Source organism: Plutella xylostella, chromosome 10 (assembly GCF_932276165.1).
Source record: "Plutella xylostella chromosome 10, ilPluXylo3.1, whole genome shotgun sequence".
Classification (NCBI taxonomy): domain Eukaryota; kingdom Metazoa; phylum Arthropoda; class Insecta; order Lepidoptera; family Plutellidae; genus Plutella; species Plutella xylostella.
The window spans coordinates 9418694-9442108 of record NC_063990.1 but is presented as its reverse complement, the minus strand read 5'-3'; the positions used below and the strand labels follow the sequence as shown (position 1 = coordinate 9442108).

Here is a 23415-nt window from a genome sequence, read left to right as displayed (position 1 = left end):
AACCATCCCAGTTTCAAATAATGGAACGGCAAGTTTGCCCACCGCAGCCATTCTGCGAGTATACGAGTGTGTATTGTTCTGTCGCAATACAATACCAATACGGGCGATGCAGCAGTACTAGACTAGTATAATACTTATTCTATAGTTTTTTTACCTCTATTGACGCACTGTGTATTGCTATTGTGCCATCGGTTGATCGTGTCGTGAGTAATCAAGCTAGCATCTCGGGTGACGTCATCGGCCTTATTATCATCACTCGGCCAAATATTTATTTACAAACGAATCATCGTTGTACTAATTTTCCTGTTATTGTGTGGGTTGCTGTATGCGGATGGATGTATTATTTTTATTAAATATTTTGTACCTTAACTTAACTTTATTACCTTTTTTATAGTGGTTTAGTAAGACGCATCGCATTGCCTCAGTCACACTGTAGGCTAATTGAATTAGCTACACGTAGCTACTTTCTATTATTATTTTGTATTTAAATGACGTAACGACGATGTTAATTTTAGACGCGTGCCAGAAACTAATGGAATTAAATGACAGCCGTTGAACGATATATTAACAGAATTTGTAATACATAGTTAGTGGTCAATCAGGTCACAGAAAGACCTTGCTTTTGCAAGTATATTGTGCTTGTTTTTATTTCTAAAGCTAGCGTTTGGTAAATTATTGTAAAATAGGCGAATTTATATTATTGTCCATCTAAATGTATCGTTCATTGTAATGAAATGACACAAAATTGAGTAGGACTTACATAATTATGCAGAAACGATTTATTAAGGAGTTTTCATGTAATAGAAAACCTTGGAAACAATATCGAGATTACTTATCCAATTCAAGCAATCCGCATAACCGGCTGAAAATGCTCAACCATGTAAACTGTGCCAAGACGCCACGTCCGAACCATAAATTACGGTATCTAAAGGTAACCTAATATAGGAAGAAATACGAGCACTACTAAAACCGAGTAATTTTTCATTACATTAAAAATGTGCTTTTGTAAAAATATTTTCCCATTTCAGCGAAAGCGTCATTCAAACGACAGGCAGCGGGGGAGCGTCAATTATGTCGAACAAAAGGTGACTGTAATAGGCGGCAACGAAAGGCTTTCATGGAGACGACTCTCGGCCTTGACGTCACCGCCCGAGGTCAAAGCACCTTTCAGACACACCGGACTAGCCCCAGCTCGTCTACGCGTGCTGATCATTTCAAATTTGGAACGACCTTAATGATTAGCATCAATTGAGCTCATGTTGCTGCTAAAACATTCCGTAATGACAATATACGAGCAGCAGTTTGATAAGTGAAACCTCGTTAGCCTTGACGGGAGGGTCGAGCAGGCCACGCCGTGTGCTCGCCCTAGCGGAAGGTGGACGTGCGACCTCCTCGCCCAACCGCAGATTACACCTCATAAATGCTCATAAAAATAACAACAGCACATGCCAGTATCAAGACGGTTTACGCGGAGTCCCATCGTTTGTACAGGTCCAGTGAATTTTATTACTTCCAGTTCTTCCGGCATAAATAACAAAACTAAACATTATTTTACATTCATTTTGAAGTCTTTCGACATTTTAATACATTTAAAAGGAAAAACACGAAGTACCAATTGTATTCACTAGACCCTTTGTACTTAATCTGTATCGAACTAGACACCTTAAAGTGTTAATAACGATGGTCGTGACACTTCAAAGAAAGTGGATAGCCTTTGAGCTTTTATTCAATTACTTTAAGTGGGTTTAGAGATGCTGTGATTGTGTACAAATAGGGGGACGCCTTTCAAGTTGTAACTTAGTTAAAATAACAACTAAAAGATGTAGAAGGGATTCTGCAAGGCGGAGCGGACACTTTAATGTACAGTTGAAGTGAGTATGATAAATTGTTATTTCCGTTTGTCTAGGAGACGACTAATTATAGAAGATAATTAGTTTACATTGGTAGAATCAATGTTTCCTGACTGGCTAGCTCTGCCTCACCAAAAACGACCATGTCTTTAATAAATTGATTTATACTGCGCTTGCAATGTGTGGTACTTACTGTACTACTCATTTAATTATTCATTTTGTAATCTATCACCTTAACAATATATTTTCTTAAGTATAAAAAAAAAAAACACGCACTCACGCCTTGTACTACTGTACTCCCTTGCGGGGTAGGCAGAGGTGCATTGCTGCACACACTTTTCGCCAGAGTGTTATGTTAGTCCCAATGTAATAGGGGGCGGGCCTATTGCCATTTTACAGGCACATCCAAGACCCGAGAACAAATATCTGTGTTTAAACAAATATCTGCCCCAGCCGGGAATCGAACTCGGGACCATCGGCTTAGTAGTCAGGGTCACTAACCACTACGCCATTCGGTCGCTTAAGTATAGATACCATGATTTCGTATATTTTAAGTTTATTCGTATAAAGATGTAAAGTTAAGTCACCCAAGTAAATTATCGCAATAGCGTGTTGGAATGATTTCATATTTGCAAACAAATTGTAGACTGAATTGGACTGTCTAGACTTCGATTACGTCATGCCTGGATGGGAGAGATCGCTTGTTGGCGTAAGCTGCCGGTTATTTGCATAAAGCAGTGTGTCCTTACTACATTTGTGGAGTGGTCTTTTGTAAGAAAAATAACTTACACATGTAAACTGGCAAGCACTTTAAATTAAGTCGCGTTCTACGTATACTACGATCTTCATACTTTTTAACGTATGCAATGTATGCATGGCTTTTACCGGTCACAAAGGGAGTAAAGTTGCAAAGAAAACTAATTTAACTCATGCGACAAACCATTAGCTGCTTGCTTAGTAGGGACTGCTTAAGTTACACAGCAAGTTTCAAAACTACTTACTCTTTGTGGATGCGTATTGCGTAATGTTTGCAAGGATACTCGGGAATACCAGTATTTTGGTATAGTATATGTATAGGTACCTATCATGAATATGGGCTCGAACAGGCCAGGAGTTTCAATCAAACTGTCGTTAGGGGACGTATCATTACCATATTCTACAACAGTATAGCTGAAACACGACTGAAGTATTAGTTGGAGCGGTTAGTACCTACACTTAGTAAAGAGGTACCATTTGGATCGTCAGGGTGAGATCACTTTTATACGTCAGATGTCGTAAAGTTGATAAATGCGAACCAACGTTTCTCTTTTCCGCATTACTTTCGCACGAATGGACGCAGCTCAAATATCGAGGGACTCATCTTACGAATTCAAGAGTATTTAATATTAAAACGGGGTTCTAAGGGAGACTCTCCACCTGAAGTAATAAAGTAGTGCTTATTAAAGGCAACTCGTACGCGCCGATCTTAAACGATCGTTCTATTCATTAGGACATTCTCCAAAAAAACAAGTTTATAGTTAAATAAGCGCATGTCGCAATATCAAAAGAAATACGGTTTATTATTTTATGGGTAACGCAATCAATGAACGTATTAAAAAATGTGACAATATTTTAAAAGAGGACCTCTACTCGGGTTTTACACAAAGCAAAGGTGGCCGACACTCTGAGCTCTGACACTGCGCTGACAGTTTTGAGATTATGTTTTCATAAGCCAACTTCGGGATGGAAGTTTCATTTGATGATCCTGTTGACCGATGGCAGAGAGCCACGCGTCAGTGAGGGTCCGAGGACACCAGCAAACAGAATTATTAAATGGAAGGGAAGTTAAAGGATCCCTGAATAAATAAATTAAGTACTTATGCTATATAAAATAAGTAGTATAATTACTTAAAACTTACAGAATCATATACTTAAAAAAACTCTTTAAATGTAACATTATCAGCTTTGTTTTGAGAAATCAAAAGATACAGAACATTAACGTCATCGCAATTATAAAAAGCGTACATATAATTTCATCCCTTAGCAACTAGTATGAACCCATCCCATCCTTATATTATTTATTCTTAATTAAAGTCAAATAAACTACTCACTTGGAAAATGTACGGAAATTGCTTTTTTGCGAGCTCATAGATATTCTCTACTCTAATAAACATTAGTTACATTTATAATTACCAAAGGAAAACCCATGAGAAAAACAAACATTTCCGGAATAAATGAATATTTGATTATATGTGTGCCGAGTAACATTGACCTATTTAAGTAAGTGTTCATTATCTAGGATATACCTACATAGTAATAATACTGTACTACAGAAGGCTCTAGTATCCGACACGACGGGTGATGTAAACAAAGCAATGCAATCTCTCAGGTATCGTAAATCTCACATCAATTTTATAATACCAAATATGCTATACCTAAAATTATGCTCCTGTAACGTTCTTACATGAAATTATGGACAATATTCTGTACTTCTATAAAATAAGCATCTTTCCTATATAAAAACATAAAAATAAAAAGTTGTAGTTAAGTAATATGAGAATTGTCTCCAATAACGCATTTGCCGGTGGCAGCAATGGAATTGGTAATATGGGCACGATTATCGTAGACGCGCGCGACGTGACTTGCCTCCATATTTCGGGTGCTCAACGGCTAACGACACAGCCAAATGACATATTGGGACATCCGTTTTATCCCTGTCCACATGACCATGCACTGCATGTGGTTAAAATTAAGACGGGTCCAATATAACTCTATAATAGGCAGGAGTAGTATGTTCTGCTAGACTTTCGAGACGGAAAGGTGGAAAGGAACGATATGAAAGATAATATATTATTTATGTTTCGTATCTACTTCTCAATATACTGTAAACATTTAACAACGCTACTTACGTTTACTATGCAAGGAACCGACTAATTATAAAATTACGTTTTTTTCAAAAACTATGATGTCGTGAATGAGTGAATCAGATCAGCAGCCTTACTCCCAGCGATGAGTGGCTGAATCGATTTCAACAAGATCGCTGATTTCGTACTCCCACCGCACATTTTTGCGGCTCATTGTGTTATGACGTCACGCAAACCGTTCAGTGAAAATTATAGCGTTACTAAGCTAGAAATTCGCACCACGAGCTCATCATGAGCTCATCACACAGAGTAGATTATATGTCAAAGTTGCGACTCAACGCCTCTTTGAAAAAAGTTCCTATTCTTGCAACGCAAAGCCATTACAATGGCTAATTTTTCCTATTTTTGTAAGAAAAAGAGCCTGTAATTACCTACAAAGTGATGTGAAAGTAGTAACTGAGGATACGTGAGGATTGCAAACCAGTCTCCCTGGATATTTAAAGCATATTTAAAGGAGTTGACGGACAATTTGACTGAAGACTTTAGCTTCATGAAACTAGCTGATTTGAGCGTAACAAATAAGGTGAGTATCCACGAACATGATAGAGGTACATGTAAAAGTTTCTTCAACTAAAGGCGGTGATCCATTCGCGAGAAAAACCTCCAATAACCTCTAAGTCCGCGGTCTAAAAAACCTCCAACGATGTTACAAAAAGCACGCCACGACTTTGCCAATGATGAGAGTAGACTGTTTGGTTCGCTAATGGATCACCAACGAGATTCGACAAGCCAACAATCTATACCGTCGCCTCGCCAGTGGATGACCGCCTTAACTCTCATGTTCTTAAGGCATGAAGAAGAAGCCTTAAAGGAAATATCCTTCAAAACAAAGACAAACCTTCTTTTACCATTGTTGTAGTCCTATGGCACCCCAGAGGTGTCATAAAATCTGCCACCTATCTATGTTTAAACCACCTATGTCTGGTCTCGCTCCAGCTAAGTCCAGTGGCTAACAATATATACCTACTAATAATAATAATAATAAGATAAACCTTCCTATACTATCATAATGTCTGTAACCTAAACCCCATGATATCTACTAACCAGAATTTTGGTATTTGTAGGTTTTTACTGCGTTGCAACTGGCTCCAGACTGGAATTTATAACCAAGACTAAATATTCAAGTGCCTATGTGAAGTACCTACTTAACAACAAGTTGTATTAAGATCTTATGAAGTTAATACCTACATAAGAAACTAAATTGGCATATCATTCTGCTACTGAGTAAGTCACTTAAGCTGATTTCAATTTATTTGTAGCAAAAAAGATATGAAATACTACCCTAGCACAAACACTTTAATTTTATGATGCACTGACAGTATGAAAAATAATTTACTTGGCTTGCTTATCTAGATTCTATATCTATAAAATATTATTTGATTCATCTGTTTTCTAAGTACCTTAGGATTAAACTGTAGTGCTGCAGTGGGTATCTTTTGTAGGTAAAAAAATATACCTATGCTGGCTCAATCTCCACCTACTACAGAAACAAGACTATCTATTCTTGGACCAACAGAAAGCCTATCTCAGCTATTGGAACACCCAGGCTTGCTGCTCCATTTTACTCGAGAGCTAGGCTGGCTGAGCTAAAATTAAGGGGATATGTACAAAGGTTCCACTCAAGAGAGCCACGTACAGGAGCTTCGCCACCTCTCAGAATAGAATAGAATAGAAAATCTACTAAATAAAGTTGTATCAATACCTTGATAGTACAGTCAGCAATAGATATTTATGCCACCACAGCAACAAAAATTTAATCCTCATGGGTGGAATAATAATATTTTATCAATACTTACTAACTTAAGTATTACTTACCTTAATATTAGTTATCCTTATTTTTCATGTTACATAAATATTACCTATCAATTGTCATAATATCTAAGGGCTTGCGTTGGGGTGGCATACATATCTCTTTGGCTGACTGTACAATATATTATTATTATATCCTAACCTATAGAATTACTATTAATCTATATTTCTATCTTATTTCAGATAATCAGAAAGCAGTTTTTTAGCTAATAGAAGAGAAGCTTATGCTTGATATTTCAGAACACTGATAATAATAAATTGTGATGTGATTTAATATATCATACTTAATAAACACAAAATACAAATACAGCAAAAACCATGTTTCATTTCATTATTTAAATGTTGATGTTGCACTTGACTAAGAGGTCATTCATGATACTATTGATTTATAAAGGCTTGATAGGAAGTATTCCTTCTTAAGAGTCCGGCAATGATAACATTGCAACATGGAAGAAATTGTATAAGTAACATTGTAAGTTGTACTTTTAATATATGGATACCTACTATATCCTCCTGATTCCTTAGCAGACTTGAGGCCCTGTATACTTACTTTTACCTGTTGCAATGTAATACCCTTGTTATCACCTACTGAGTAGAGTGGCAAGACAGTACTTAACAAATTTAACAGTGCTCAGCGGAGGACACTGTCTCGGGCCGCTCTACTTGGTGGTGTAATCAGGGTGTTAGCATTATCTGCTTTATGAAGATTAGGTAGACACATTTTTTATGTTTAAAGCAGGGTTTACTTACATGATAACATTGTGTTTTTACATAAGCAGACACTTGGTCCATGCATAATGTTACAACTCTTATTACTAGTTATTACTGCTTTTTCTTAGAACTGCTTTAAACATAAAGAATAAAAAATAAAACAGCCGCATTCAACTTTTAATATGATTAATACATTACGAGTAATCGTTTATAGAGTTTACAATGCATGAGTCTAATAAGTACACACCTAAACTATGATCACTTACGACTTACGAACTTTTGGATTTCTATATGATTATGGAATTGTATTAAGTATGTGGTTGAAAGCACGATCTTAGAGTATGGGTTTGCACTTATTATTCAGAAATATTATCACGGTACAAGATATTTTCAGTATTTCACTGTAATTGTAGGTTATGTTGAGTATTTTTTCAATAAATTTCCGCCTTGAGTTAAAACTTTCACAAGATATTTCCTTGGCTATACGGTGACACGCAACGTCTTCTTCTTCTTTCTGTAAACAATGATTGATAGTTTAATATCTATAACTTTGTAACAAATTATCGTAATATTTTATCGGTCTATTTTATAAATCGAGTCGATCTGAGTCTGCAACTTAACCACTCCATCAGAATACTATACTTACGTCATATTAATATGTATTTAGTGCACAAATATCTATTTAAATAAGGAAATTCCATTTGTAATTTTGTTTTATCATTGTTATTGTATGTTGTATGAATGAAGTGGAGGGAGTGCAGTGTTGCCGCAACGGAGTTCTCAAAACGCACATATCCAGCGCTGAAAACGTACATTTAGGGTTAAAACCGTACATGAGCTGTTTTTTTACTAAAATCACTCAATTTAGCTTTTCCAGCTCTTTCGCACCTGCTCGTCAGCAGAAGTACTATATTTTAATAGATTTTAGTCGTGAGAAACGTACCTATATTTATTATAGCATTTTAAAAAGTGTTACAATGTCCTAAAACCTTCAGAGTAGGTACCCCGCAGTTTTATGTATGATATACTTATACTCATTGTAATCATGTAATAATCATATTGGTTGAGAAAATAATCATACAAGAAAATCAAAATCGTAACTAATTGTGGTTAATAATTTTTTTGCTGCGATTCCAAAAAAAATACGTACAATAGTCCATAAACAAAGATTTTACACATGATAATCATGATATTGGAAGTTAAGTTTAAATGGTACATTACATGGACCAATTATATACACATTACACATGGGAGGCTAAAATAGTACGTCAAATGTGTAAAATGTACGCTAATGGCAACACTGAGGGAGTGTTTTCACAGGTTCACAGAGTATTTTGATTTTTAGTTTGAATGCGTTCAAAAGCCCCTAATTTCATATTTTAACGTTTACAAAGTTAAGTTTTTGTGAATAATAAGTAAAAAATGGCATGAGTGATGACTTTAACCTAGTGTTTAATAAGTATTTTAATTAATATTTTACTAACATTGAAAAAATAAAAACATAATATGGACTGATGATTACCGGATTTCTTATTTCAAGCTTCGCTAGTACTTCGAACGCACACCAATTTTTTCCTTGTCAGAGCGAGAAAAAACACAAGATCTTATACAATTTTATAGAGCGACATCTCTTTCTTTCACCTCTATTGAAATACGGAACGCAACATCGGCCTGATATCGGCTTACTTCGGCTACCGTTTCAAAAATAATCACTAGTCGTTTCTTGATATATTTTCTACGTTGTCCCTGGTCCGCGGCTCAGTCAAAACCGAGGTGGTGGTACCAACTGAATCGGCCTAAATTTTTGAACTGAGTTTTAATTGGCTTTTTTGGATAGCAACTATTAATCGCTGGGAGTAAGGCTGCAGATACCGTGTATGCGTACGTAAATGAGTCTCGGCACAGGAGGGTTACTCTAGCTTTGCAAAAAATTACAAATCAGGCCCTGTAGTACGGGGCGCTATTAAGACAGAAGTTCTCCGTCGCGCTCGCTCTTGAGGCTGTGCGATGTGAGTGAGCGATTATGAGCCATGCAAAACTTTTGTTACGTCTTTAAATGCTCCCCGTACTAGCCTTTCAGAGCTGGCATGCAATAGGTAGGTTTGATGATACTCGAGATAGGCTCGCGATTAGCGCGTTCCGAAAATTAGTTTTTCTAACAAGCTAGAGTGATGACGAGATAGTGTTGCAGATGCGACATTCTTCACTACAATCATCTCCGTGCCACGCCGGGCAATTGAAGACTAAGGCCAAAGTTACATGTGACGAAAGATGTGTTTGTTTTCAAACTATGTTTATAAATGACTCATTCTTCTAAATTAAGACGCTCGATAGGACGGTATTCGAACTTACTCAGTACCTACAGACCTACCTACGGTTAAGTTATGCCATGAAATGCAATGCGTTTTAAGGTTGGAACATTCTTTTCAGATGACTGCCCACAAATTGAGTGCCAATATGACATGTAGACATAGTGTCATCAAACAAAGTATACACTACACTATCCTACTTGAATGTCTCTATAGCTTATAAAGACCACTTTACTGTGACAAGAGTGAGTGTTAATATTGTAATAATAGGTATTTTACGCCTTGTCCATGCCATGATAAGTGAGAACTACAGATAAGAAGTGAATGAGGCAGGTAATGCAAGAATCTGAGCAGGAAAAAGACACAAAATATAATGTATACTATAGTATACATAGTGAGTGACACAGGCTTATACCTAATATGTTTAACAAACACACCTATAGTAAATATGTTGCTTGTATTCTTGGTACCTGGAATGTATCGGATACAACCTGAGGTTTTTCTACCAACCAACCAACCAACTCTCAGGTTTGGTTACCTTATCCCAGTTATATCTTATTGTTTGTTTCAATACAAATCTTTAATTGGTATCAAACACTCAAGAGTTAATCTAAAACTTAATGTTATTTATAAATAACTAGCATAAATGCTATCTCGGAGAGTGTATGTACTCAAATCTAGTCTTGATAGCATGGTATTCATGAACAATATTTACTGACTAATCTTTTGGTATCCTACTGTAGAATGAAGTTGGAAACACGCTTGTCTCTTTTACCATTTCTTGTTCTCAGTGACCAAGCCTTTGTGAAATGGTGGTGCCCTCATAATCTTGACAGTCAATCAACAAATAATTTTAAAATTATGAATCTGATTTTAATTATAATTAGACAAAAAAAAAGTTTTATGTTGCTTCTTGACTCTGACCTCTGTGAAACAAAAGGCACAGGATTTGATGGCGGCATGGCGGGTCATCATCATTAATGGATTCAAAGATATTTCAGCTATCGGTAAGAAAAATGCAGGGAGCTCCCATGATTACAGGATTTTAACGCAGAAATGGTTCATACTCATGAGAATTATGAAGGATTGTGATACATACCCATGTCTCCATTCAGTCTATGCAAATAATTACTGCCACTGATATCGTAAATATCAGTCCTAATCTATCTAATGCTGTATGTAGTGTGTAAGTGACTTTCATACATATTCACTTCACCTCAAATTGACTCTTATGTTGGTTGCTGCTTATTGGAATGCACTTAGTAACAGTAGTACACAACAACAATATGCTAAGACGCGAGATGCAAGCGGCTAGCCTTGAATTCCATTCTTATTTATTGTTTTTGGTTAGGTTATGCAGTGTTTATATTGATACTTACACAACCATTCCGTAGGCCCCTTCGCCGATGTAGGAGAGGTTGGTGTAGCGCGGGCCCACCTCGAACACCTGCCCCCGCACGATCTCCGCGTTCGGGTTGCTGCTCGCAGCACCAGCAGCTTCAGCCATCGCGAACAATCAACAGTCACAGAACACTACAAATCTACCCGAAAATCACAGTTTCTCCAACTGAAATGCAACAAATATCCAGCAGCCGACGCCGCCACACCGATTTCCAACAAAAATCCAACTATTCACTAAAACAAATCACTATATCCGACCTACATTATCCACTTTGTACCGAACCAAATAATCCACTTGTCACTGGCTTATCATTTCGTTTCTTCGCTGATACCCACCCATGAACATACTCCCGCAAGTCCCGTACGCACCAAAGCGGTACCGTTACAAAGTGAGAAAGCCTATATCGCTTTCTCTTTTGCTCAGAAACTTTTTGTTCTGTGTGTCATCGTGAGGAAGATATTATTCTAAGGCCTTTAGAATATATCTGTCTTTGTTCCAGTGTTTTTTTATCATAGTGGGTAATTATTATTAAATTAAATTATTAAATTATTAAACATTTATTTTCAGATATAACAGATTTTAAGATGTAATGTATCGAAAAATATACATATGATTTAAAAATAAAATTATCCTGAACGTGTTGCCTTGTAGATTATTTAAGTACTATTCTCAAAATCTTCTTATATAAAATTATTATACTACAGAATATAAAAACCGGTAATGCCACCACATTTATAAAACCCATCACTATCGCACACTTTACTGTCAAATTGACACTTGAACTGTCATTTAAATCACATCTTTTCGGTTTGTCACTGTCATAATTTTTTAGTCTTCCTTCCCGTGAATTGGATTGAACCATTATTATTTTCAAAATATACGGTGAATTTACAAATGTTTGCCACATCACAATAGTGCATTCCTTAACACATCACATACGTAACCTTTCATCTGGCTCATGGATTAAATTTGGATTGGTTTAACGTAGTTTTGGTGACCTCGTCGACTGAAGTTGGGACTATCGTGCGATTGTTTAGGTATGTCGGTTTGGTCAGCCAGTTCAGTTGGAAATAACTATCGCTGCGTAAGCCCTAGCAGTCGGTACGGTCAATCTAATAGCTGGTGTCCCAAACTTAGCAAGGTATGCCTTCCAGAAGCTTCAACTTTGTAAATAGTGTTTTGCATCCAGCTTCTTTGACCATCTGATTTCCACAGTCAAGTTATTTCTTACAGAAAAAACACAATGAAATAACTCACTAATTTTTCTGAGATATTACATAGTATAAATATTTAATTTACAAGCTTATTTATTTGCTTGATTTTACTGTGTGACATAGCTATTTTTAGATAACAGTTTATTTTGTATTTTTTTATGTTATACGTGATATGCACAAATTTATACACTTTTTGCAACTAAAACTGAAAAAAGAAAACAACACTTGACAAACCTGTTCTTTATCATTATGAATTAATTGTCTTTATTCAAATGCTGTCCTTCTGGTTTCATTATCAGAATCAATTGGTTTTAAATTTATTTCCAACGGTTACATTCAGGGAAGCCAGTTGAGTTGTAATATCCGTGTGTGATACAGCAAGCTGAAGACTTTCCTCACCTGTGTGTTAACTTAATGTGAGTTCTATACACTTGTTTTTAGAGGTGGTAGTGCTTTGTAGCTATGTTCTTTTAATCTTCAGTAGGTTATTTCAATATCATTCTAATCTATTTTGTTGATTATTATGTGAATGTACATAAACAATTTCGTATTTATTGCTTATTTGAAGATACTTCTTCTATTTCAATAGTTAACTTGTTATTCAGATGAAATAAAAGTATGCTCTGAAATTTATAATAGTCTTAAATTCTTATGTTTTCATATATATATAACTTGGTTTCTAAAAGATATTAAAGTTAAATAACAGTGACAGTTAAATTATTTAAAAAAAAATGGTTTTTAAGTTTCAATTACTAACATGATGACTGATACTTAATAAAATGAAGCTTGCATGTTCAATGTCTAATTTTTACATAACCTTGTGAATTAATCTGAACTCCAAATTGAAGTTTTAATTACATTGGCATATACAAAATAGTTATACATCATCATTATTACAATCATCATAATTAGAGTCTCCTTACATTTATCTGAAACACTCACATTATAAGCAAATATTTTAGCAGTTTACCTGGGCCCCTGTGAAGGCTTTAATTCATCCACATAAACACACTTCCCTTAACCAGAATTATATCAAAAACTTAAATCCATGGGGTGAGATTTTAACAAAAAATTCCAGAGCTCTGGTCACTATTAGGGAAATCCATTTTAAACAAATTCATTTTAGTTCAATTGACTACAAGATTTCAAACATTTTGTAGCGTGGTCCCGTTATAGACATAGTACTTGTATCCTTATACCTATTCAGCATCATCCTAAGCCTATCAGCAGTCTACTGCTATACATATATTCTATTTTTTACGCAAAGTAGTTTCTACATGAAACTTTCCTCACCCATGCCAATTATTTATGTTGTGGGGGCTAGGTGACTGCGCCCGCGATTCCAACTTGAAAAACCCCTAAAGAAACCAATAACATATGTTATCTGTATCCGCAGCACAAGTGCACCATGTCGGGCGAGGCGCCGCTGCAGTCGGCGGACGGGCTGCACACGCCCGCATACCTGTCCTGGAGGAAGCTGCAGCTCAGCCGCGCCAAGCTGAAGGCCTCCAGCAAGACTTCCGCTTTGCTCTCGGGATTCGCTATGGTGAGATATGTTGCATTATGTTTAGTATTAAACTAACTGAAAGTTATCATGCAATAATAGCAAAAACAAGTTTTCAATTTCCGTATAAAACGTGGAATACATTCATACTTATAAAAATAAATGTTTCCTCTTTCATTATCTCGTATGATGAGGATCTTAAATCATTAATATCATCAGCCGACAATCTTCAACTATGGATAGGTTTCTGACCTCAAACCTATCCATTTACCTACTACCGGATAGATCAGTCCTATATTTTTGATATCTTTAACTAAATCGCCTGACACACATAGTTTTGGTTATCTTACAGATAATGTCTACAGGCCGCAAATCCAAACAGCCACCAGACTAAAGATATCGTTTCACAAATCTGAATAATCAAACAATTGATAAGGAACTAGGTTATAGGTAGGTACTTATAACTGTTATATAATGTATACTGTAGGTATAAGTGTAACACTCATGTATCTATAATTACAGTGGGGAACGAACACACTTACCTACCTGAGTAAAATTTTGACAACGGAAACCTATCTATTTCTGAACCTACTTGCCATTTTTAAAGCATTGTGTTCAGTAAAATTTACATGATATGATGGTCAGCCATCGGCGTAACCAATAGTGTGCCATTGTAATCAAATCAGGATGCTATGTAGAAAGACATTGATACTTAATCAGCTTGCCGATGAACTGACTGCTTCGATAGGAGTCAAACTACCTATGTTCAGAGTGTATGACCTCATGCTTTGGTTTTTATATCCTTTATTCTCAAATCTCATTCCGCATTGTATGACGATGACGTAAAATATTTAAACAATCAATTATTGTGTAGTGTATCTAGCTACATAATAATAATATGTTAGTTGAGTTAAAAGACGGATGCATTCGGTGCCGGTGATGATAATAATTATGAATAATTACGTCTGTATCAAAAATAACAGTGCCATGAGTAGTCATAGTCGAATGAGTACATTCGGCACGTACTTTTTAGATAGGAGACTAAGTATAAAATAAGTATTTATTGTAGGTACTTGTGCACTTATGTGAGAAAAATGGAATAAAGTTCTGGGTTTTTTTTAGGTAGACTTATCTACCTACTGATATCTGCATAATCCCATTCCAATGGACAACATTTCAAAAAACTAAAGCTGCTATAAATCGAAAACCATTTCGAGATTTAGCTCTAAAGGCCACAAAAATAATGTTTTTGTATTTTTTGGATGTATCATTTTCGAGAAAATCATAAAATAGTAAAAAAGTGCTGATGACGTCATACAACAGGTGCGATGCATTTTGATGATCAAAGCGTATAGATTTAAAAACAAAGTAACTGTCACTTTCATTTTTGAATGACGTTGACGTTTTATCGTGACGTTGTTGTTTATTTGGGTCATTTTCATTAATTCTTTTCTGACTACCGAATGGCGTAGTGGTTAGTGACCCTGACTACTGAGCCGATGGTCCCGGGTTCGATTCCCGGCTGGGGCAGATATTTGTTTAAACACAGATATTTGTTCTCGGGTCTTGGATGTGCCCGTAAAATGGCAATAGGCCCGCCCCCTATTACATTGGGACTAACATAACACTCTGGCGAAAAGTGGGTGCAGCAATGCACCTCTGCCTACCCCGCAAGGGAGTACATTGGTACAAGGCGTGAGTGCGTGTTCTTTTCTGACTATTTTTTTAATTATCATACAAAATGGTTAGTACTTTTTAAGAGATGACCTCTACATAATATGCCCCAGTGCATGCCACCGCCTACACAGCTGAAAAAATGCTTCTGCTTATTTTTTTACATGATAAGTAAGTACTGTGTATCATCAGAAATATCAATGTCATTTGAAAATGACCCATTTGTTGGTTGGAATGTAAACAAAGTTTAAATTTCACTTGTAAGTGTCATTTATGTTTTTTTCGAGACTAAGGCAAAAGACAAAAATAAAAATTGACCCTAATATGTGACGTCACTTCCGTTTTTAAAATAATTAACTTTAAAGTTAAAAATAACATGCAAAAATTAATGTTTATACAAAATAAAAAAATATGGGTCCCCTAATTTTTTATAAACTTTCCGAATAGCTAATAAAAATATAGGGTAAAGAAAATGAAATGTTGTCCATTCTGCTAGCCTTTCAGCAGGATTGAGGAACTTAGGTAGGATTATTATTTGACCAAGTGTACAGACACAGACCTACTTTATAATCAACACGAATTCCATTTGCATTTAAAAATGCACCGTGTCGTAGTAAGTAGACAATTCAAAATTATGAGAGTACCTGGTTAGCACCTACTTACCTTTATTGTACGGGTACACTACATAATTCCGAATTACTTTTTTACGAATATGAAAATAACGATTTTTTAAATTTCGAATTTCATAGTTCCGAATAATTCACAATCCCGAATTTTAAGTTTCCGAATAACGAAAATCACGAATAGTTTATAAACGAAATTTCAAACAACACCTTTATTAAAATGACGAAAGTCAATTTTCCGAATATTATTATTTCGATGTTTCAAAAGTACGATTTTTTATTATATCGAATTGTTAAAATTACGAATCCCGAAGTTTTAATATTCCGAAAATACAAATTCCCGAATGTTTCTTAGATAACAAGAAATGGTTATATGAATAATGCAGCATAATGCGTATAAAAACAATATTTTTTAAGCTATATTATGTGAAACGCTCCGCTCCGCTTCGCTGCGCTCCGCTTTGTTTTTCGATATCTATGTGCACCTAACACGCTCCTCCTCGCTTTGCTCGTCGTCGCACCTATCTTTAGGTTTAGGTCCTAAGGTTTTTAAGTTTAAACACCATAAAAATCCTAGCAATTGTTTTGCTCTAGATTTGAAACGCTCCGCTCCGCTTCGCTGCGCTCCGCTTTGTTTTTCGATATCTATGTGCACCTAACACGCTCCTCCTCGCTTTGCTCGTCGTCGCACCTATCTTTAGGTTTAGGTCCTAAGGTTTTTAAGTTTAAACACCATAAAAATCCTAGCAATTGTTTTGCTCTAAATTTGAAACGCTCCGCTCCGCTCCGCTTAGTTTTTCGATATCTATGTGCACCTAACACGCTCCTCCTCGCTTTGCTCGTCGTCGCACCTATCTTTAGGTTTAGGTCCTAAGGTTTTTAAGTTTAAACACCATAAAAATCCTAGCAATTGTTTTGCTCTATATTTGAAACGCTCCGCTCCGCTTCGCTGCGCTCCGCTTTGTTTTTCGATATCTATGTGCACCTAACACGCTCCTCCTCGCTTTGCTCGTCGTCGCACCTATCTTTTGGTTTTGGTTCTAAAGTTTTAAAGACGTTTATGTTTTTTTGTCAAAATCACGAATTATCATATTTCCGATCGGGATTTGACTTTTTCGTGATTATAATAAATCGGTATTTTATTTTTCGTATATTAAAGTAATCGTATTTTTTAACATTCGTATATTTAACAATCGTAATTACAATATTCGTGATTATAATATTCGAAATTATAATTTTCGTGATTATTATAATTCGGTATTTAAAAAAATCGGTATTGCAATATTTCGTAAATTACATATTCGGGGTTATCAAATTCGGAAAAATGTTTTTCGGAATATTTGGGTGTTCCCTTATTGTACTTGTGTAAATGAAATGTGTGAAGCGAAGGTCGTGAGAATGGTGTGTGTACACAATGTCTCTATTGTAGCCGCGTTTTTATGTCATTATTAATATTGACCACGACGATAGACGAGTACCGAGTACCTACCTATTTTAGTTAAGTATAGGTTTTATTCGACACCTAGTAATTACGATTAGAAATGCAGTTTTCCTGAAGATAAAGGCGTGATAAGCTAGTTCAAATACAAAGGCAAGCGATTTACGTAGGTAGTAGGTCTCTCTACTACAAAGAGGGTGCACATAAGGAGCCTCTGCCAGGAGGTGCCATATCAACTGCACCTTATACTTAATGCGTCGCACCCTCTGCAGTCAGCGACTTAAAAATTATCTTAGTACTAATAATGTTAGTCACAGACCAATACGTAGAGTATATTATACAATAGTAGATTCCGTTACGTTGCCACATTCAAAAAGAATATCTTCCACTACAAACTATCATTTACACCTTATTTACCATATTCCAGGTAGCCATGGTGGAAGTGCAGCTCAACCCTCCCGAGTCCACCAAGGTGCCTCCTTCCATGCTGGTGGCTTTTACCGTCTGCACCACGCTGCTTGTGGCGGTGCACATGCTGGCCCTCATGATCAGCACCTGCATCCTGCCCAACATCGAGGCGGTGGGCAACTTACACAGCATTGCCCTCGTCCACGAGTCGCCGCATGAAAGACTGCACTGGTACATTGAGATAGCCTGGGCGTTTTCTACCCTGCTAGGGCTAATATTGTTCTTAGTAGAGATAGCGATTCTCTGCTGGGTTAAGTTTTATGATTTGAGTGTGACGGCAGCGTGGTCGGCCTGTGTCGTGCTGATTCCTGTCATGATTGTTTTCTTGGCGTTCGCGATTCATTTCTACATGTCTCTAGCGAACCATAAGTATGAGGTGACGGTCACCGGGATCAAAGAGTTGGAAGCGCTCAATGCTCGCATGAATAACCTCACGCTACTAGACCAGGAGCAAGTCGTATGATTACTATTGTACATGTTTATATGAGTATTGGATTGTTTACTTATTTAGTTTTTTTCAGGGAAATTTTATTTAAGTACCTCTGTAAGTGATGTATGGTGCATATTGTAAAGGTACTTAGATGTTAGATTGTACTTATTTCAGGGCAATAATGTGCATGAACTGCGCGCGTGTGCACTGTGAATAGTTTGCAGCTAGATAGTGCGGGGCAATTTAGTCGCTTCTTAGTTCCTTATTACTAGGTTTATAAGATTTACTATTCAATAAGAAAGACTAAATTGCCTATATGGATATTTTGTACCTCAGCTAAGTGCAATTATAAGAATTGGGTACGGAAAGTTACACACCCTTCCATTCCCTACCAAATATTTTGTAACATTTAGATTCCTTTGTTTTACATGACTTCTTACTAGAATCTCCATTATCATGATAAAAGGACAATATACTTTAGTTGTTATGTAGTACGTATATACTTAATACACGAGACATCTATCTTATTTAAATTATAATGTTATTTATTTCGTTCAAATAATTTAATTATTCCTAAACATTTCTTGTTTGTTTAGGATTTATAATTAGACCCTAGGCGGATAGTTAAGTCGCCTACCTACTATAAACCTATGTGCATTCACAATTCACAAAATAATTTACAATTAATTGACATGTTACTTAAATAACGTATCTTTATACAATTGAGCGTAAGATTTGGATCTCTGTGATATATTAATGACATAATATTTCAGTGTTTTAGAATAAGAATTTATTTGCTCATTCATGAACAGTTATTGGTAACAATTTTATACACATTTTTAAACAGTGATCTGAAGTTGAATAATAAATTAATCCATTTGATCGATACAATGTTGTAGTTTCTTGTCTATGTCCCCGAGTCTTTGTTTCAACCATAACTCGCTTCCCTCAAGTATCGCTCTTGCGTCGTATAATTCTTGCTGAGGAGATAAATAAATTGGTGAAAAGAGATGAATCAGAAGATAGTAATTAGGAATCCTCTTATCACTTGTATTGTATCTCAATAGGCATTATTAAGTCAGCATTCTTAAATCAATATACCTTTATAAAGTCAACCTACACACCTCATAGGTAATACAGAAAACTTAAACCCCACTTACCGGCGGTATAGGATACGGGGTGGGCAAATCGCAGAACTGTCGTATAATGATATCCTCCATCTTGGAGCGCACGCAGACGCCGTGGTCCCAGCAGCCCTCCTGCAGCTGCCCCGTGTGCAGGTGGTAGTAGCGGCCGAGCCCGTGCCGCGCGGAGCCCTGCCAGTTGCCTTCGTAGCGGTTGCCGGATCCTGGGTTAGGTAGGTAGTGTAAGATGATAAGGAAGGACTAAGGAGGTGTGTGTGTGCACTGAGGGACCACATGTTTCTTTGTAGGTTTGGTAACTAAAACATTTAGTAAAAGTTGTAACTTAATTTGTAAAACGAATGCTGGAATTTGTAAATAATTAATTCAAAAGTTTTTCGACATTAATATGGTCCCTCAGCACAAAAAAATAATTTCAATTTCTAGAAAAGTATTTAGTTTTGAGGAATCCTTTGTTACTACATAATTAGTAAAAATCATTTAAAGCTGTACACCTCGATCAAAAACATAAATTTACTTTGATTATATTATAAATTTCGTATTAATTTGTGGTCCCTCAGTTCACACACAATAGAATTATAAATTCATTAAAATATCAAAAAATCCAAGGAAATCTGCAATGTTGCACTTATTACAAATTATAAAAATGGTTTTACTAAAGGAAAGTCATCATTTATCATGGATTAATCACTCATTCAACAAGTTATTAAAAATTTTCCAATTCCCTTATATTGCAATTTTAGGTTATGTTATTTATTAGGGTGACCAAATTGAATATTATATGCCAATGGCCTCCGAAAAATTGCAGTGTTGCCAGTGGCAGATAGTCAAATATAACACGAATCAGATCAAAAAGTAACATTTTCCCGAGAAAAGTAACATGGCCTTTTTAAATATGGGAACCGACAAAATACTTATTATGGCAGTTTATTATACAAAAAGTAAAATAATTTTCCTGTCCTATTCGGTAAAATTTAAAAAATCTAAAAACATACAGTCAATGTCAGTCAAAACTTATTTCAGTTGCAAGCACGACTCGTTATTAAATGACTGATTCCATAAAAACGTACTCATTTATTGGATTAAAATAATGAATGCAACATTTACTTAACAAATCACAACGCAAATTACAAAAAAAAAACAATGAAACAGTATTAGGTAGTAACTTTGAAAAAAGTACCAACTGATCGATTCGCTGCTAGTCAGACTAAGCTTAGAGTGAACCTCACTCGACTCACTTGTTCGCACGCCAAGAAACCGGGATGGATGATTGCGAAATACACTCGACTCACGCGAATGAGTGAATATGCGGCACGACGAAGTTAAAAGATTTTCAATCGTTAGTCAATTCACAAAATCAAGTACAAGCCAACGTAACAAATAAAAAAATGTATCATTCTTGGAATCGTTTCATTCATGTTTTTTTTATTTCCTAGAAAATCTAAAAAGTAACACAAATATAACATATTGAGTCGTGTAACATGGAGGTAACACAAGAGGGTCAAAAGTAACGTAAAATGTTACTTTTGTAACATTCTGGCAACGCTGAAAAATTGTCAAATTGCATAGGTACTGCGGTTTTTTTTTTTTTTTTTAAGAAATTGTTATCACTCCACAGACTTTATGTCCGTGCCTTTTGAAGAGTGGTAATTTTTATGAGATAGTTTTTAATTCTTTTATCTACTTTCTACTCGGTAAGGAAGTTTCATTTATATATAGGTATATATATTCTATCTTTTATATATATATTGTTCTTTTTTTTTTTTTTTCTTTTTCTTTTTTCCCTTTTTTTTTTCCACTGCTGGGGGAAAATCCACATGGACACCTGGGAAGAGGACCCAGGTAGTGTCGGGCGTTAACCGACTAAAAACCCCCAGCCGTGTATCTCATTATACAAGAAATGTCTTTTTGTTTTTTTCTTTTTTTTTTTATTAATGGTTTTCAGAGTCACACTTACATTAGAAATGGCAACAAACTTAAGAAGGACAGGGCCAATGCCAGCTTTCTTCGGAGAACTTAGTAGACACCTGGCAATGGCTCGGCCCCTCAGTCGTTATAGGTCATGTTTTGCCTGATGTTAGTGTGTGACTCTGTTCTTAAAGATAACTTATTTTAATTGTTAGTTTTTATAATAATTATATAATAATCAATTTGGCCTATATTTTGCGCTCTTAACGAAAATTATATTTTATGTTTTATTCCGCCCCGTTATGCCTTCTTAACATTTCCCCAGAAAGTGCAATGACCTCTTCGTCTCGATTCTTAACTGCCATTTTTAGATTGTACTCGAGGATGCGTTTCTTTGGCGCTGTTATTGCCGTTTTAGCGAGGTTGCCGATAGCGTCCTCGGTGTCATCCGCATAGTAGGTGCAGGTGGTGGTGTGCCTCGACAGCGCCACTACTGCGTGAGGTACGCTATCATGCAGCTTTATTTTATCTTTTGTTCTAATGATAATAACGGATTCGTACGTCAATCCCTGTGCTTCGTGTATGGTTAGGACGCGTGAGCCCATTCCTTCACCATACCCTTGGCTGGTCAAGGTCTCTTTTTCTTCCTGTGTATGCACCAGGAACAGAGTGTTGGTTTGGGATTTGGGAATTACTGCGTCTGTTAACCTTTTCAGCTGCAGGGATTGGATGCGCGCTGTGGCTGCGTATATGCCTGAGTATACTTCCTTTAGGGCGTATGCAACATCCATGGGGTTTCTGTATGAGCACAACAGCTCCTGGGTGATGTTTGCTACCAGTGTTGGGCGATTGTACCTAAGCTCGAATAGGTTCTCTCTGTCGATATATGGTAGCTGATTGATGTCTCCGATCAGAGCAATATCACAGGCACGAGACAGGTGGGCGGCCATTACGATTGCCCCGAAATGGTTCATCAGGGCTTCGTCAATTATCAGGCGTTGGCAACCGACATGTTCTCTAAAGCCGTTTACCAGGACTGATGCCATCGTACGCACCCTAGTTTTGACCATGTCACCAATACGATGCGCTAGCCTGTTTCTTATGTCGATGGCCGCCTCAGTTGTTGTTGTGATGATACTGCTAAAAGGTACTGCGGTTAGATCTGATGTGACTTACGCTGCATTGTTCAGAAAATGAAATTATATGATAAGTGTATCTAAATATAGTTAAAGGATGCGAGGCCTAGGACAATAGGTAGGTAAGTAATATTATGATAAGCTTATAATAGGTTAACTACTTCAACTACTTGGCTATAATTAGGTAAGCAAGTATATTATGGAAAAACTTACTTTCGACGAGCATTCCCAATCCATCCCTCTCATCCTTGTTCCAATATCCGACGTACAAAGTTCCATCTTTGAACCACATTTTGCCGTAGCCGTGGCGCAACCCTCTCTTGAAATAACCGAAATACATGTCGCCATTTTCATAGTACATCCACCCGATGCCTTCCGGTTTTCCCCTGACCCATTCACCTCTGTATTTCAGCTTAAAAATTCCAGTCTCTGCTTCGCGGTAGCTTAGAACTCCAAAACCATGCCTGTAAGGGTATTAATGTAATGTTTGCGAAGATAGAAGTTAATAATGACGTTGTGTGAATTACATTTGAACTTACCTGAATCCTTGATACCAGTCGCCCTCATATAAATAACCTTTGATTGTTAGGAATCGGCCTTTTCCTGAATTAAGTATAAACTGTTACATTCAAAATACTGCAATATTGATAATATTTCTTTATATGTGTGTACAGCACCATATTTACCTTCTTTCTTATCATTCTTCCAATCCCCTTTATAATAGTCAAGTCTTGATGTATAAATAGCATGGCGCAGGCCATTTTTTATGGATTTCTTTTCTGATTCAACTGACAAAGGTGTAAAGTTCCTAGGTTTTCGATAAAAGGGCATTATTATTTACAAAAAATATACAAAATTGCGCCCAGTGAAATGACAAAACCTCATGAAAACTAC

The 23415-nt window shown here is 36.3% G+C and overlaps 3 protein-coding genes and 2 long non-coding RNA genes across 8 annotated transcripts in view; 2 read left to right on the top strand and 3 right to left on the bottom strand.

Annotated features, from left to right (window-relative positions):
• The window catches only part of LOC105383721 (mitogen-activated protein kinase 1), a 50101-nt gene extending 38734 nt beyond the window's left edge, over nucleotides 1–11367 (bottom strand). Inside the window, exon 1 of the mRNA XM_038117511.2 lies at nucleotides 10962–11367. Coding sequence (XP_037973439.1) covers nucleotides 10962–11089 — 128 coding nt within the window. The 5' untranslated portion in view covers nucleotides 11090–11367. The remainder of the gene's footprint in view (nucleotides 1–10961) is intronic.
• On the top strand, nucleotides 4857–7048 carry LOC125489083. The gene is made up of 3 exons (XR_007266734.1): nucleotides 4857–5276; nucleotides 5818–5977; nucleotides 6746–7048. It is a non-coding gene; the product is annotated as an uncharacterized LOC125489083 (long non-coding RNA).
• Nucleotides 7443–9142, bottom strand: LOC125489084. The gene is made up of 2 exons (XR_007266735.1): nucleotides 7920–9142; nucleotides 7443–7787 (listed from the first exon to the last, which is right to left on the bottom strand). It is a non-coding gene; the product is annotated as an uncharacterized LOC125489084 (long non-coding RNA).
• Nucleotides 11368–11760: 393 nt separating the features above from the next.
• Nucleotides 11761–19226, top strand: LOC119693703 (calcium release-activated calcium channel protein 1). 4 transcript variants are annotated; one of them, XM_038117957.2, is made up of 4 exons: nucleotides 11764–12021; nucleotides 12539–12614; nucleotides 13595–13744; nucleotides 17865–19226. In XM_038117957.2, exons 3-4 carry the CDS (start codon nucleotides 13607–13609, stop codon nucleotides 18366–18368), a joined length of 642 nt encoding a protein of 213 aa, XP_037973885.1. In that variant the 5' UTR covers nucleotides 11764–12021; nucleotides 12539–12614; nucleotides 13595–13606; the 3' UTR covers nucleotides 18369–19226. The 4 variants fall into 4 exon arrangements, with proteins under 4 accessions (XP_037973887.1, XP_037973885.1, XP_037973884.1 ...); XM_038117956.2 differs by having other exon boundaries at nucleotides 11764–12125; XM_038117959.2 differs by lacking the exon at nucleotides 12539–12614 and having other exon boundaries at nucleotides 11761–11866.
• LOC105383720 (MORN repeat-containing protein 3) lies at nucleotides 19103–23412 on the bottom strand. The gene is made up of 5 exons (XM_048623511.1): nucleotides 23208–23412; nucleotides 23061–23124; nucleotides 22735–22985; nucleotides 19496–19683; nucleotides 19103–19315 (listed from the first exon to the last, which is right to left on the bottom strand). Exons 1-5 carry the CDS (start codon nucleotides 23350–23352, stop codon nucleotides 19205–19207), a joined length of 759 nt encoding a protein of 252 aa, XP_048479468.1. The 5' UTR covers nucleotides 23353–23412; the 3' UTR covers nucleotides 19103–19204.
• Nucleotides 23413–23415: the final 3 nt, after the last annotated feature.

What these genes read in the sequence shown, in the direction of transcription:
- LOC105383720 (XM_048623511.1), bottom strand. Translation starts at nt 23,352, where the DNA reads ATGCCCTTTTATCGAAAACCTAGGAACTTTACACCTTTGTCAGTTGAA. An exon ending in GAAGAATGATAAGAAAGAAG is followed by an intron (nt 23,125 to 23,207) that starts GTAAATATGGTG and finishes TACTTAATTCAG; the next exon opens with GAAAAGGCCGATTCCTAACA. An exon ending in GACTGGTATCAAGGATTCAG is followed by an intron (nt 22,986 to 23,060) that starts GTAAGTTCAAAT and finishes ATACCCTTACAG; the next exon opens with GCATGGTTTTGGAGTTCTAA.
- LOC119693703 (XM_038117955.2), top strand. Translation starts at nt 12,024, where the DNA reads ATGTCGGTTTGGTCAGCCAGTTCAGTTGGAAATAACTATCGCTGCGTA. An exon ending in GGTGTCCCAAACTTAGCAAG is followed by an intron (nt 12,126 to 13,594) that starts GTATGCCTTCCA and finishes CTGTATCCGCAG; the next exon opens with CACAAGTGCACCATGTCGGG. An exon ending in TGCTCTCGGGATTCGCTATG is followed by an intron (nt 13,745 to 17,864) that starts GTGAGATATGTT and finishes ACCATATTCCAG; the next exon opens with GTAGCCATGGTGGAAGTGCA.